The following is a 14283-nucleotide window of genomic DNA, read 5'->3' on the forward strand; positions in this document are numbered from 1 at the left end:
TTATGCTGAAGCTCATTTGCAACTAATTTCTACCATTAGAAATTAAATGGTACTTGATATTATAAAATAAACATCATTTTTAAGACCCTTTCTGCTGGGGGGGGGGGACTGCAAATTTTAGCACAAGTTTGCAAAATAATAATTCTTCGCTTTAAACCCTTTCACACAAAAATAAATAAATAAATAAATAAACTCACACACAAAAAAAAATAAAATAAAATAAAATAAAAAATAAACTCTTTCACACATTCAAATACTATAATTCAAAAACACATTAGCATATTCTCATGACTAATGCTAGCCTTAAAAATATAGTTAAATTTCCTTACAAAAATGATACTGTAAGAAGGTAGTCATTTATGCTATATTATGCTATTAGCCTTTTCTTAGAATGTAATTATTTTTCTAGGTATGTGATTCAGTAATCAATGAGTTAGACTAAGAGAATTAAGTTATTTTTTAAATTATTTCTATGCTTCAAAGCAATTAACACCTTTCAGTGGCCTCAAAGTCTTGAAGTTTGAAATGTGTATATACATATTAAAACAATGTTTTTCAAATAAGGGACTTTTTTAAAAATCCCAACTAACTGTATCATATGATTTACATTTAAAAAAAAGGCATCTTCTTCCTTGCCTGTGAATCACTGCCTACTAATAAGGGAGTTGTATCTTTTACTGCTCAACTGATATCCCATATTCCTTAATTACTAACTTCATTAACATTTCATTATCTCCACACTTTGCCTAACTTTTCCCTTTGACCTATATACCATATACCTGTATATAGAAGTACAATCAGTACTTTTCTTCTCAGCATCTCTCCTGTCCCCCCGAGAGGAGAATTCCTAATGGTTTTTGTTAGGCCTTTTAATGGGAGTTGTCCATAGAAGTAAGAAGATTAGTGGGAGTTGTCCATAGAAGAGTCTTCTCAGTTCAACTTTACAGAAAATAAGAAAATACCAACCATGGAAAGGAGTAGAATTTATATGTAAAGTTATTTTAACTATATGACAATTTTGTAAAGCATCAGTAAAAAATTTCACTATGTAGCTGGAATCTCCCAATACTTTACAAGAAAAAAATAGTAAATTCTCAGTCTAATATGTAAGAGTTGTGTGGTTTACCTACGAATCAAAAACAAAATGAACTTACTCAACAAACTTTTCCCATAGAAAATGCAGACTCATGGCTATCAAGAATCTTTAGAAACAGCCAGAATGAAGTAACTTTACAAATCTAGCTAAACACAGAAATCACAATAAGCTTGCAGAAGAGAAAAGTAAAGACTATAATATTTTTAAACATTACCAGTTTTAACCGTTCTTTTCTCCTTTTGCCGAAGGAGGCACTTGACCCAGGTTCTGATTCCTTTTTTCCATCCTCATCCTCATCTTCTTCGTCATCATCCTCAAAACACCAATCTGGCAATAGTGGTGGGGGTGGTGCTTCCTCTATATCACCATAGCGACGAAAAAGTTCTTTCAAATAATCACCCTTATAAATTCCTGGTGGTCTGGCTTGAGCAAAAGTAGCAACTGCTGCTTCAATACTATGGAAAACAAACACCATGGAATTTCCTCACCACTCTTCATTTATGTAGATTTATCAAAACTCACTCATTCTATTTCAGGTACCAAATGAAGTATAATATAGGTTTATGAAAAGGACAAATCATATTCCCCACACCGAAGGCATTCAATCATTGAAGGACAAATTTCTTCTGAAACAGCTTAAATATAAGATACACTGATAATCCCTAAACTCTAAAGGTAAGCTGCAATGAGCATACAGAAGAGACCTGGGTAAAGTCTGTGAAAATTCTAAATAAAGCCTTGAAGATTGAGGTCTGACTCTAAAAGAAATCAAAGAAATGTGAGTAGCAATATGAATAAAAGTAAAAGCATGTTAGCTTTTAAGAACTTTCAATAGACCCAGGTAAAAGAGCAAAGGTCCTCAGAGAGAGGCAAAACCACAAACTAACACAGTAGTCTGGGGTTACTGTTGAAAGCATCTCAAAGGCCAGAAAGACAGACCTGGAAAAGCATGCAGTAGAGAACCAGAGGATGTGTGAAGAGAAATACACAATCATATGTGTACTTCAGCTGATTATATCCACAGAAGGACCCTCTGTATTTATATACAAAAATAATGACCCTCAATCAGTAAACAAGAAAATTCAGGGATCCCTGGGTGGCGCAGTGGTTTGGCGCCTGCCTTTGGCCCAGGGCACGATCCGGGAGACCCTGGATCGAATCCCACGTCGGGTTCCCGGTGCATGGAGCCTGCTTCTCCCTCTGCCTGTGTCTCTGCCTCTCTCTCTCTCTGTGTGTGACTATCATAAATAAATAAAAATTAAAAAAAAAAAAAAAAAGAAAATTCAGGTAGGGATCCCTGGGTGGCGCAGCGGTTTAGCGCCTGCCTTTGGCCCAGGGCGCGATCCTGGAGACCCGGGATCGAATCCCACGTCGGGCTCCCGGTGCATGGAGCCTGCTTCTCCCTCTGCCTATGTCTCTGCCTCTCTCTCTCACTGTGTGCCTATCATAAATAAATAAAAATTTAAAAAAAAAAAATCTTTAAAAAAAAAAAAAAAGAAAATTCAGGTAGTAATATCCCATTCACTCAGGAATTTCAGGCAATTTCAGGTTCTCTCAGGATCTAAACAGACACCTCAATAAAGACATGTTTGATTAGTTAAAATTCAGTAACTGTCCCAAAATACCTCCTTTCATATACCATTATAAGTTTTCCTAATATTCAACAGCTATTTAAAAAGGTATTATTAAAAATGAAAAGAACAAGGGGTGTCTGGCTGGTTCAGTCAGTGGAGCACGCAACTCAACCTCAGGGTCGTAAGTTTAAGCCCCATTTTGGGCATTTGCTAGCTTACTTACAAAAAGAAAAGAAAGAACAATAACAACAATAGTAACTTCCAAAGGTGAATACAAAAAAAATATTGAGAAAAGTTGCATCTGATTATTCTGGAATATGTAAAAAAAAAATCTGGAAAAGAAAAGACATAGTATAAAAATCCATAAACATTCAACTACAATGCCACTTAGAACAACATACCAGGTAATAAATGGTATTTTAAAGATTAATCAAGTCTAAAACGAAAACCATTTTAAATTTTATTAATCATGACTTTATCAAAAATTTGGTAATATAAAATGCTAAAACTAAAAGAATCAATAAAATATATCATCAATTACTAGTCTTCTTCCATTATAACAAGAAACAAATACCTCCAATCCATTTTCTCCACCAAAAAGGCACATATGAGGAAACCAGTGCGATTGAAACCATGGGTACAATGAACACCTAGAAAACAAAGCAGCTTTGGTTTAAAATTAACACATTACTTCAGAAGCCACATTTTACTTTAAAATTCCAACCTGCAATCAAAACATTTTAATGATTTGATAAAATAACTACATTTTTAAAACTTTGACCCTTTCTCATAACTATTAGTAATTTCTCAGTTTAAGTTGCTTAGCATCTAATTTATCTCACTTGCTAAAAGTTTAGTATATATTGGTTACAAATCATTTTAGACTCTAAGGTCGAAAAATTTCTCTTAAAGCTAACGGATTCCAAGCACTTAAGATAGTATTTTTATCAAACATACAACTTTAAAAGGTGGACACACACATACAACACTTCACTGGATCTAGAAAATAACTGATGGATATACAGCACAATAAAAATAAAACTACTTTGAAGTTCTTTTAGAAACCAACTGACAGTATCTTTACACCAATTCATAATATTTAAAATAAACTTTCAGAGGATGCCTGGATTGGCGCAGTTGGCTAAGCATTCAACTCTTGGTTTCGGCTCTGGTCATGATCTCGTGGTTGGGAGATCAAGCCCCACATCCAGCTCTGCACTCTGTGTGGAGGTTGCTTAAGACTTTCTCTCCCGCTCCATTGGCTCTCCCCTGCCTCTCTCTCTCAAATAAATAATCTTTAAAAAATAAAATAAACTTTCCAGAGAAAAACTTGAGAAAAAGAAATTTTTCTTAAATCTTGTTTCAGTATGTGTTCAAGATTATGTGGGTCTACCTCCACATTCGGAAAAGCTGCAAATGAGCTTCATAAATTAAAAAATGACTGCATTTTTAAATCATTTTAACTACTTTGAAAAAGTAAAAGTTTGGTTGACATTACTAACATGACATTACTTAACTCACTGTCTTGCAAACCTCAAAAATGAAGCTTTTCTTGTTATGTTTAATGGAAAGATAATCTGCCATAAGATTATACCTTAATTAACTACTCTTTTCTTTGCAATATAAAGCATCCTAATAAGAGGACAACTAAAATCAAATATATAACTAAATTAAAAGTTAAGAATTACAAAACTTCTAGAAGAGAATATGGGAGAAAATCTTTGCAATTTAATGTAAGACTTCTTGGATAAAACAAAATAAAAGGAAATATTGATAAATTGGGCTACTTCACAATGGTAAATGCTCTTTGAAAGATGTCTTTAAGAAAATGAAACACTAGGGGGTGTCTGGGTAGCTAGTCCATTAAGTGTCCTAAATCTCAATTTCGGCTAAGGCCATGATCTCAAGGTTGTGAGACTGAGCCCCATGTCAGATTCCACGCTGGGCATAGAGCCTGCTTAAAGCTTTCTCTAAAAAGAAAAAAAAAAAAGAGAAAAAAATAAAAACACTAGCCACAGAATATATTCTCATTACATATATCTAATATAGAACTTGTATCCAGAATATATAAAGAACTCTTACTACTAAATAATAAGACAAACACTCTAATAATTTTTAAACGGGCAAAGGATTTTAAAAGATACTTTATAAAAGAATATGTGTAAATGGTTAACAAGTACCTGAAAAGGCAGTCTACATCATTATCATGAAAATGCAAACTAAAACCACAATGCAATTCCACTACACACTAATTAAAATAGCTAAAATAAAAAAGACTGACCATATCAAATGTGAGTATGCAGAGTTATTGAAACCCTCATACATTGCTGGCAGAAATATAAAACAACACAATACCTTTGGAAAACAGTTTGGCAATTTCTTAAAAAGTTAAACATGTATCTGCATCAAATGACCCAGACATTCTAATCCTAGTTATTTACTAAAGAAAAACAAAAATGTGTGCGAAGACATACAAAGATGAATGTCCACAGCAACTTTACTTATAATGGCCAAAAATAGCAAACATCCCAAATGTCAATCATCAGGTGAAGGGATAAACATGTGGTATACCCATTCAATACCTTCCACTCAGCTATAAAAATGAATTGTTAATAAATGCAATGAGGATATATAATATTTATATATATATAAATTTCATTTACACATAATCTATAATATGCAAAAATTTGCATGGAACCATGAAAGACCCTCAACAGCCAAAGCAGTATTGAGGAAAAATAACAAAACTAGAGGTATGATACTTCCTTATTTCAAACTATTCTATAAGAATGTAATTATTAAAAACAGTATGGTACTGGCATAAAGATGGACATATAGGCCAAAAGAACAGAATAGGGAACCCAGAATTAAACTCCTGCATATATGGTCAACTAATATTCAATAAGGGAACCCAGAACACTCAATGGAGAATGAAAACAGTATTCACGCAGAACAATAAAACTAGATGCCAAAAAAAAAAAAAAACTGGACACCTATCTGACACCATTCACAAAAACTAACTCAAAAGAGATCAAAGATTTAAATCTGATTCAATGCCATAAAACTCCAGAAAAAAAATGTAGGGAAGAAACTACTCCACACTGGTCTTGCCAAGAATTTTTTGGATAGGACACCAAAAGCACAAACCACCAAAGCAAGTATAACAAATGAAACTATATCAAACTTGAAAGCTTCTGCCCAGGGACACCTTGGTGGCTCAGTCAGTTAAGCATTTGCCTTTGGCTCAGGTCATGGATGCCAGGGTCCCAGGATCAAGCTCTGCATCAGGCTCTCTGCTCAGCAGGGAGCCTGCTACTCCCTCTCCCCACTGCTGGTGCTCTCTCTATTTCTCTCTACATATCTCTTTCTGTCTCAAATAAATAGATAAAATTTTTTTAAGTTTAAAAAAAAGCAAAAAAAAGCAGGCAGCCAGGGTGGCTCAGCGGTTTAGCGCTGCCTTCAGCCCAGGATCAGGTGTGATCCTGAAGACCCAGGATCGAGTCCCACGTCAGGCTCCCTGCACGGAGCCTGCTTCTCCCTCTCCCTCTCTGCGTCTCATGAATAAATAAATAAAATCTTAAAAAAGAAAAAAGAAAAAACACAAAAAAGGCCTTTGCTACATAAAAAAATTTTTTTGAAAAAAAAAATTTTTTTGAAATTTTGAAAACCAGTATCTTAAAGTTACCATCAACTAAACTAAATCACCTATTTCTATATTCACAGAAATAATCATTAATATTTAGAATAAAAACTTTAGTCAATGAGCAATACCCAATTAACAAGAATACAAAGGAATTAAAAAAAAAAAGAATACAAAGGAATTGCAGACAAAGCAATCTGTGCAAATAAAAATATGAATCAAAACACCACATATGGCAAACTATAAATGAATTAGAATGGCTACAGTGTGCAATATATAATAAGAAAGTAATACTAAATGCAGTTGGAGGCAATGAAAAGAACAATATCCTGAATTGTTTAGTACTGTATCCAATACTAAAGACAGTATAAGGGCAATGGAGAGATATTAAAAATTTTTAAGCATGGCAATTAAATTATCATGTTTTAAAAAAAACACTCTGAGGGACCTGGCTGCCTCAGTCGGAAGCACATGTGACTCTTGATTTCAGTGTTGTGGGTTCGAACCCCATGCTGGGTGTAAAGATTAAAGATAAACAAATAAAGGCTTAATAAACAAATAAATAAATAAATAACCCACTCCAGTGGTAGCTCAACAGAAGACAGAGAGGGAGCAATAATAAAGGTAAGAAAAACAATAAGGAAGCCATCCCAGTAATTTACGTGTGAGATAAGGCTTTGAGGGACAAGGCTCATGGTGATAAGGTTAATGAGGGGAGGCAGACTGAAGAGATATTTAAGACAGAATCTCCAATCTGGGGTGTGAATGACTGTCAACAGAAAGAAAAGATATAAAAGGAGTCTCTGGTTCTCTGATGTTGGTAGGCAGTAGCACTATTTATTAGCTTGGGAAGCACAGGAGTTTACATCAGTCTTATAGGCAAGGTAATGAGTACAGCTGGTGACGAGGAGTTAGGGTTCTTTTGGGACTTAAAAGTATTGGAAAAAATAGCAAAGAGCTTCACAGGTGTGGCTGGAACTGAAGATTAAAGAATCATCAACACATAGTCAACTATGGAAGAGGTCTGTGGTATAAGGTCACTAAGGATGGGTATGTAAAATAAGAGAAGAAAACTAATAATAAAATCTGAGGAAAATCAACCTTTCAAGAATAAGTGGCAAAACTATAAAAAAAGACTAAAAATAAACTACCATGGGCTCAAGAAAACAAAGAGAACATGGAGTCATCTACAACAAAAAAAGAAAGTTTCAAGACATGACTGTTCAGATGTTTAAATGTCACATAATAATTAGAAGTGAGGGATCCCTGGGTGGCGCAATGGTTTGGCACCTGCGTTTGGCCCAGGGTGCGATCCTGGAGATCCGGGATCGAATCCCACATCGGGCTCCCGGTGCATGGAGCCTGCTTCTCCCTCTGCCTGTGTCTCTGCCTCTCTCTCTCTGTCTGTGACTATCATAAATAAAAAAAAAAAAAAAAAAAAAAAAAAGGAAAGAAATACTCAAAGAGGATTCTTTAAAAAAAATAATAATAATAATAATAATTAGAAGTGAAAGTCACTATTTGTTTAAGAGTGCATGAGGAGGACTCCAGATTGCAATGCAGTGAATGGGAATAAGTGAATTCAAGTATCAATCTTTCAAAAAATCAGCTGGGAAGAGGAAGGGGAAATATAAAACAAGAAGAAAGGTGTGGTTTTTTTTTTTTTTTGTCGGGGGGGGGGGGAATATCATTTAATATGAGAGACTTAAATATGTTTACAGGCTGAAAAGAACCTGGTTAATCACAGAGGTTGACAATAACGGATAACAAGGACACAACTGAAATGAAGTTTCTAAAGAGTAGATAAAAAATAGAGATCAACTTTGAATAGGAAACGATGCCCCTTAGAAATAAATGACTATAATCATGAAACTATAAATTCTATTATCTCCATTGCTTTTTAAGAAAAGGGGCCTCAAAAGTTACAAAAAGTTACACCTTTTGTCCAACATGAATCCTAACCTAACATATAACTTTTCCTTCTACGACTTTGTATTTCAGACCAATTTAAGCAACAAATATTCTAACAGTAAACATGGTTCTCACCTAAACCACTACTGTTTCTGCATCTAATTTTTACTCCAGCAAGATATTTTTACAAATAGAAAATGTAAGAATAACTGCCAACTAAGTGATTAAGTCATGTGATGAAATATAACTTAAGAAAGTTACACAGCTCTTTTAACATTCCTTATTACGCAAATATGTAAAGTTTTAGTCTTATTATACTTCAAAACATTAATAGATGACTAGAGTTTTAAAGTAAGATAATAAAATAATAAAAACCTCATTGAAACAAATCTCTGCAGAAAACTATGGAAGATCATATATTTGATGTTAAAAAAATTCACTGATTACTAGTTTGATATGGCTTCAATGTTTAAAAAAAAATGGTCAGTTTTCCTCAGTTGATTATGAGAATGGGTCCACCTAGTGGCAAGAAAGCAGAGTTTACATCTAAAGATTAGCTCACTATTAACTATTTCAAGTCAACTCCTTATTAAAATTTGTCTTTGTTTTTGATGTAAGCTAATACAATGAAATAAGTTTATATGGCATGTCAAAAAATATTAACACTAATATACATATTAAGGGAAAACTGTTATTTAAAAATCAAATGAGGGATCCCTGGGTGGCGCAGCGGTTTGGCGCCTGCCTTTGGCCCAGGGCGCGATCCTGGAGACCCGGGATCGAATCCCACATCAGGCTCCCGGTGCATGGAGCCTGCTTCTCCCTCCGCCTGTGTCTCTGCCTCTCTCTCTCTCTCTGTGACTATCATAAATAAATATAAATAAAAAAAAATTTAAAAAAAAATAAAAATCAAATGAAGAGAAGAAACAGGTGCACCTGGCTGGCTCAGTACAGAGCATGTGACTCTGGATCTTGGGACTGTAAATTTGAGCCCCACATTCGTTATAGAAATTACCTAAAAATCTTTCAAAAAATAAAAAAGAGAAAGAGAGAGAGAAACTATGTCTCCAGCAAAAGGACAGAAGGATGAGCTACAACAATAGGAATACATATCCTGGAAATATAAATTACGAAGAGGTGACTTAGAAAAGGTTAATGGCAAACTATGTTTTTAAATAAAGCCTTATTTCAATATACGTAATTTCCTTTTTATCTCACTAGTCAGATAAATTAATTTTTAGGATCTCAGACTAAATCAGTACTTCCCAGAGGACACCTGGCAATGTTAGGGGACATTTTTAATTGTCACAACTGGTGGGATGCCACTAGCATCCAGTGGGTAGAGGCCACTGATGCTGTTAAACATACTACAAAGCACAGGAGAGCCCTCCAAAATAAATTATCCAACCCAAAATGGCAATAGTGCTGAGGCTGAAATGCTCTGGTCTAAAAGAGCAAAAAAAATAAGAACAGAAAAAGGAAACTAACAATTATTAAGAACTTATTCTATACCAAGTTATCTTAAATATTTTTAAACCAAAAAAAAAGCTTTTTACCAAAATAAATATATGCTACTCATGAAAATACATATTCACGAATCTGTTACAGTATTGATAACTAGAAATACCTAAATTAGAGGTATTGGTTACATATCTATTATACAATTTACTATTTACCAAGAAATCAGCTACTTCTCTTTTAACAGATTTTTTTATTTCTCCAGTCCCCAAAATTCTTATTCTGAAGACAGATATTTCTGTACATGCAAACAACAAATGCACTACAGCCTCCATGAAGAGGTATAAAAAAAATTAAGGTTTCTGGTAAATCATTTGGGGCCAAAACCTGACTTTATGTGATATTTATTTATAGTCTATTTTTCCTAGTGTAAATGAATATTCAGGGCAGTTCCAGTGGCCCAGCAGTTTTATCACCGCCTTCGGTCCAGGACATGATCCTGGAGACCTGGGATTGAGTCCCACATCAGGCTCCCTGCATGGAGCCTGCTTCTCCCTCTGCCTGCCTCTTTCTCTCTCTCTGTCATAGAGAAATAAATTAAAAATCTTTTAAAAAATGAATATTCATGTTTAACTGCAGAAATGTTAATGTGTTTAATTATGGAATGATCTCCAACACCAAGATTATCTCTAAATACTATTTTCTAAATAGGAACCACTAAAATGAACCAAACTCTTCAGAGAAATAACAGATGCTGTCTGGAAAACATCATGTGCCAGAGAACAAGGAAACCATCAGACTAACGGGTAATATCAAAAGAATATAGAAACCAACTGAAGAGGCTCCCATTGCCCTAGGTTGGAGCAGTTTGGACGTTAAGAATAAATGTTGACAGCAACTGATTTAAATACATCAACTATATAAAAATAATTCCAACAATACAACTGGACAATTTATAAGGACATCTTATTTTCCTAAACCTAGGAGTGTTAATCTTTCTGAAATCATGACATCTTCTTCTGAATGTTAAAACTTTTTGTCCCCCTTGAATTCTTCAAGTATATTTTTAGCATCTACCACTGCAATGATTTCTTTCAAGTAAGAAAACAGTTGTCACTCAAAGACCATAGTGCTGTGTATCTTCTGGATGTACACCTAAATATAGGTGTATATACGTGCACTTGTTACATACAGTCTTGTGAATGTACCATAATACTGTATAGCATATACTGCATGTTATTGTTCTTCTGTTAAATAATAGTTGCATACTCCATAAACGACCTGCTTTTATATCAAATTCTGTTTTTATTACAAATGAAGCTGTGATGAAATTCCTTTCACATAAATCTTCATGTCCATCTCTACTTCCTTAAAATGAATTCTTAGATGTAGTCTTGATAAGTCAAAGTATATAAATGCTTTCAAAGATTTTGAAAAATATCACCAAATGTCCCTCCAGAGAAGCAGTACCAAGTAACACCCTAACAATATATAGGTGCACTCAATGTATCCAATCCTTGACATAATTTTTTTAAATCCTTACAATTTGATGGGGGAAGGTAACAACTATATTTTAGTTGTATCTTTTGTTAACAAATGAAAAAAAATTTTTCATGTTTCTTGGCTATTTGTATTTTATTTTATATAAGTTGCATTTTCATTGTTTTCTGTATTTTGCCATGGGAATATAAAATCTCTTTGCATATATACACACATATTATTTTTTTAAGATTTTATTTACTTATTTGAGAGAGAAAGCATGCAAGCAGGAAAAGGGGAGAGGGACAAGCAGACTCCTTACTGAGTGCTGAGCTGGATCTCACAACCCCAAGATCATAACCTGAGCCTCAGATACCAACCAACTGAGCCACCCAGGTGTCCCTCTTTGTATATTTTTTTTTATCTGTCATATGCTTCAAATATTTTTCCAAACTTGTCAAATAATACTTGTCCTCTGTTTCAGTTATGTTTTATAGTTCAGAAATTACTTTTCATTTTCATGAGTTAATATAGAAATCAGGGTAGCAACAACATAGAGTCAGTGGCTCAGTGGTTGAGCGTCTGCCTTTGGCTCAGGGCATAATCCTGGGGCCCTGGGATCGAGTCCTGCATCAGGCTCCCCACAGGGAGCCTCCTTCTCCCTCCATCTATGTCTCTGCTTCTCTGCGTGTCTCTCATGAATAAATACATAAAATCTTAAAAAAAAAAAAAAATACCTATTAGATGCATGACCAAAGGCAAACTACTTAATTTCTCTGAAACTTAATTTTCTTAACTGTAAAATGGGGATAACACCACATACTACATAGTTGTCATGAGGATTATATTCATTTCTTCATTCATTCACTTATAGTTTCCCATTATGTCTGCCAAGCAAAGAATAAGCACTCATTGATTACAGTAGGTACTATTACAGTAATGGAGAACACATTTTCATTTTTGACAGGAACACTCAAATTTAAGTGTGCATAAAAAAGTCACCAAAGATCCTTGTTTTTAAAAAACAAAAAAACAAAAACTGAATTCCTAGGCTTTAACCCCAGAGTTTTTGATTATGTAGATTCAGGATGAGACCCTAAAACAAATATTTCTAATAAGCATCCTCAGGTGATTCTCATGCAAGCAGTCCAGGGACACTGCTGTGGATTCTGCCTTTGGTGATATATCGAAATATACTACCTTATCCCAGAATTAAATAAATACTGACGTACATTTTCTCCTATGTGATTATGGGTCCTTTTAAAAATATTTAATCCATCTAAAATACATGTTATTATATAGTGGACTAATTGTTTCACACCATTTATTGAATAATCACACCTTCCCCCTACGATTTGGAAAACATATCCTCTACCACCAGGAAACTACTATAGTGTCCATTACTTTACCCTCTGCTTTACAAACTGGTAAGGACAATCCCCTCATTATTTTTGTTTTTCAAATTTTTCTTGCTCATAATATTGCCTCTTTCATTTGCCAAACAATGTTGTTCTGTGCTCAATATATGTTGACTTATGTTGAAACAGTAAATTTTACAAATAAAAGAAATTAACTTCATAATAATTGTTCCAAAGTCTCATTGGGATTTTACTTAGAATTACACTAAAAATTGAAATTAACTTGGAAACAAATAGCTCTCTCTTTCTTGAAGTCTTTTAAACATCCAAGTATATTTTCTTCATAAAGACCTCCTACACTTAATAACTTTATTCCTTGATATCATGTACTTCTGTTACAGAAAAGAGAAGTGGTTTAGAGTATGAACTTAAAACTAAGATTGCTTAGGATATGACCTAAGCTCTAACCATTACTAGTTGTGTGGATGACCTTGAATAAGTCACTTAATCTTCCCAATCTTCAATTTCTCATCATAAAATGGGGGTGACAATAAATTCCATGTAAAAAGACTGTTGTAAGAAGAAAATGAGACAATGAATGTAAAACAGTTTACAGAGTGACTTGCACAGAAGAAATGCTCCATAAATGTTAATCAATATTATTAATAAGATTAGTAAGACCATCCTCTATTTTATTTTCTATTTACTGTTTATTTGCAAGAAAGTCGATATTTTCTTATCTATCTGTGTTCAAATATATCCCCTGTACTTTCTTACTATTTCTAATACTTTTTCACTTAATTCTCTGTATAGGGAAAATATTAGCTACTTAAAACTTTAAAAAGAAGAAATTGCGGGGATCCCTGGGTGGCTCAGCGGTTTAGCACCTGCCTTCGGCCCAGGACATGATCCTGGAGTCCCAGGATCGGGTCCCGCATCGGGCTCCCTGCATGGAGCCTGATTCTCCCCTCTGCCTATGTCTCTGCCTCTCTCTCTCTCTTTCTTTCTCTGTGTCTCTCATGAATACATTTTTTAAAAATCTTTAAAAAAGAAGAAGAAGAAATTGCAAAAGAAAATATATTGACAACAAAAGTTTTAAAATATTACCTTAAAAATTAAAAGGCAAATCAAATGTAAAAACTTTCCAAAAGTACATATAAGAAGTTAACTTGGGAAAAAAAAAAAAAAAAAAAGAAGTTAACTTGGGGATCCCTGGGTGGCTCAGCGGTTTAGCGCCTGCCTTCGGCCCAGGGCGTGATCCTGGAGTCCCAAGATCGAGTCCCACGTCAGGCTCCCTGCATGGAGCCTGCCTCTCCCTCTGCCTGTGTCTCTGCCTCTCTCCCTCTCTCTCTGTGTCTCTCATGAATGAATAAATATTTAAAAAAAAAAAAAAAAGAAGTTAACTTATGGCATCTAACTATCATGAGAAAAAAATTATTCAATAAGCTACAAAAAAACAAATAGTTGGTTATATAAAAAACATTTAAATTAGATCCTCAATTCAAATCATATGTCAATATAAATATCTGAAAGAACAAAGAAAATCAAAGCTAAAAATCAAACCTTAAATATTCTAGAAGACCATTAGTAGCACTGTTTATAATAGAAAAAAAACTGAAAATAAGCCAAATGTCATTTTAAGTAACTGTCCGTTTTAATTTACCTATTTAATACATTTAGTGTTTATTATCTGCCTTCCTCCCACATCCCCTCCCCCTGCTCCCAGTCCATGCTAAAATATAAGCTCCAACAGAGCAGACACTTTTT

General features: G+C 34.2%; 1 protein-coding gene across 1 annotated transcript in view; it reads right to left on the minus strand.

Moving 5' to 3' along the window:
• RNGTT (RNA guanylyltransferase and 5'-phosphatase) overlaps nucleotides 1–14283 on the minus strand; it is a 351723-nt gene that overhangs the window by 292228 nt on the left and 45212 nt on the right. Inside the window, exons 6-7 of the mRNA XM_025983843.2 lie at nucleotides 3245–3320; nucleotides 1311–1551 (exon numbers count right to left, since the gene is read on the minus strand). Of these exons, the coding sequence (XP_025839628.1) occupies nucleotides 1311–1551; nucleotides 3245–3320 (317 nt within the window). The remainder of the gene's footprint in view (nucleotides 1–1310; nucleotides 1552–3244; nucleotides 3321–14283) is intronic.

The sequence above is a fragment of the Vulpes vulpes genome, chromosome 1 (assembly GCF_048418805.1).
Source record: "Vulpes vulpes isolate BD-2025 chromosome 1, VulVul3, whole genome shotgun sequence".
NCBI classification, from domain to species: Eukaryota; Metazoa; Chordata; class Mammalia; order Carnivora; family Canidae; genus Vulpes; species Vulpes vulpes.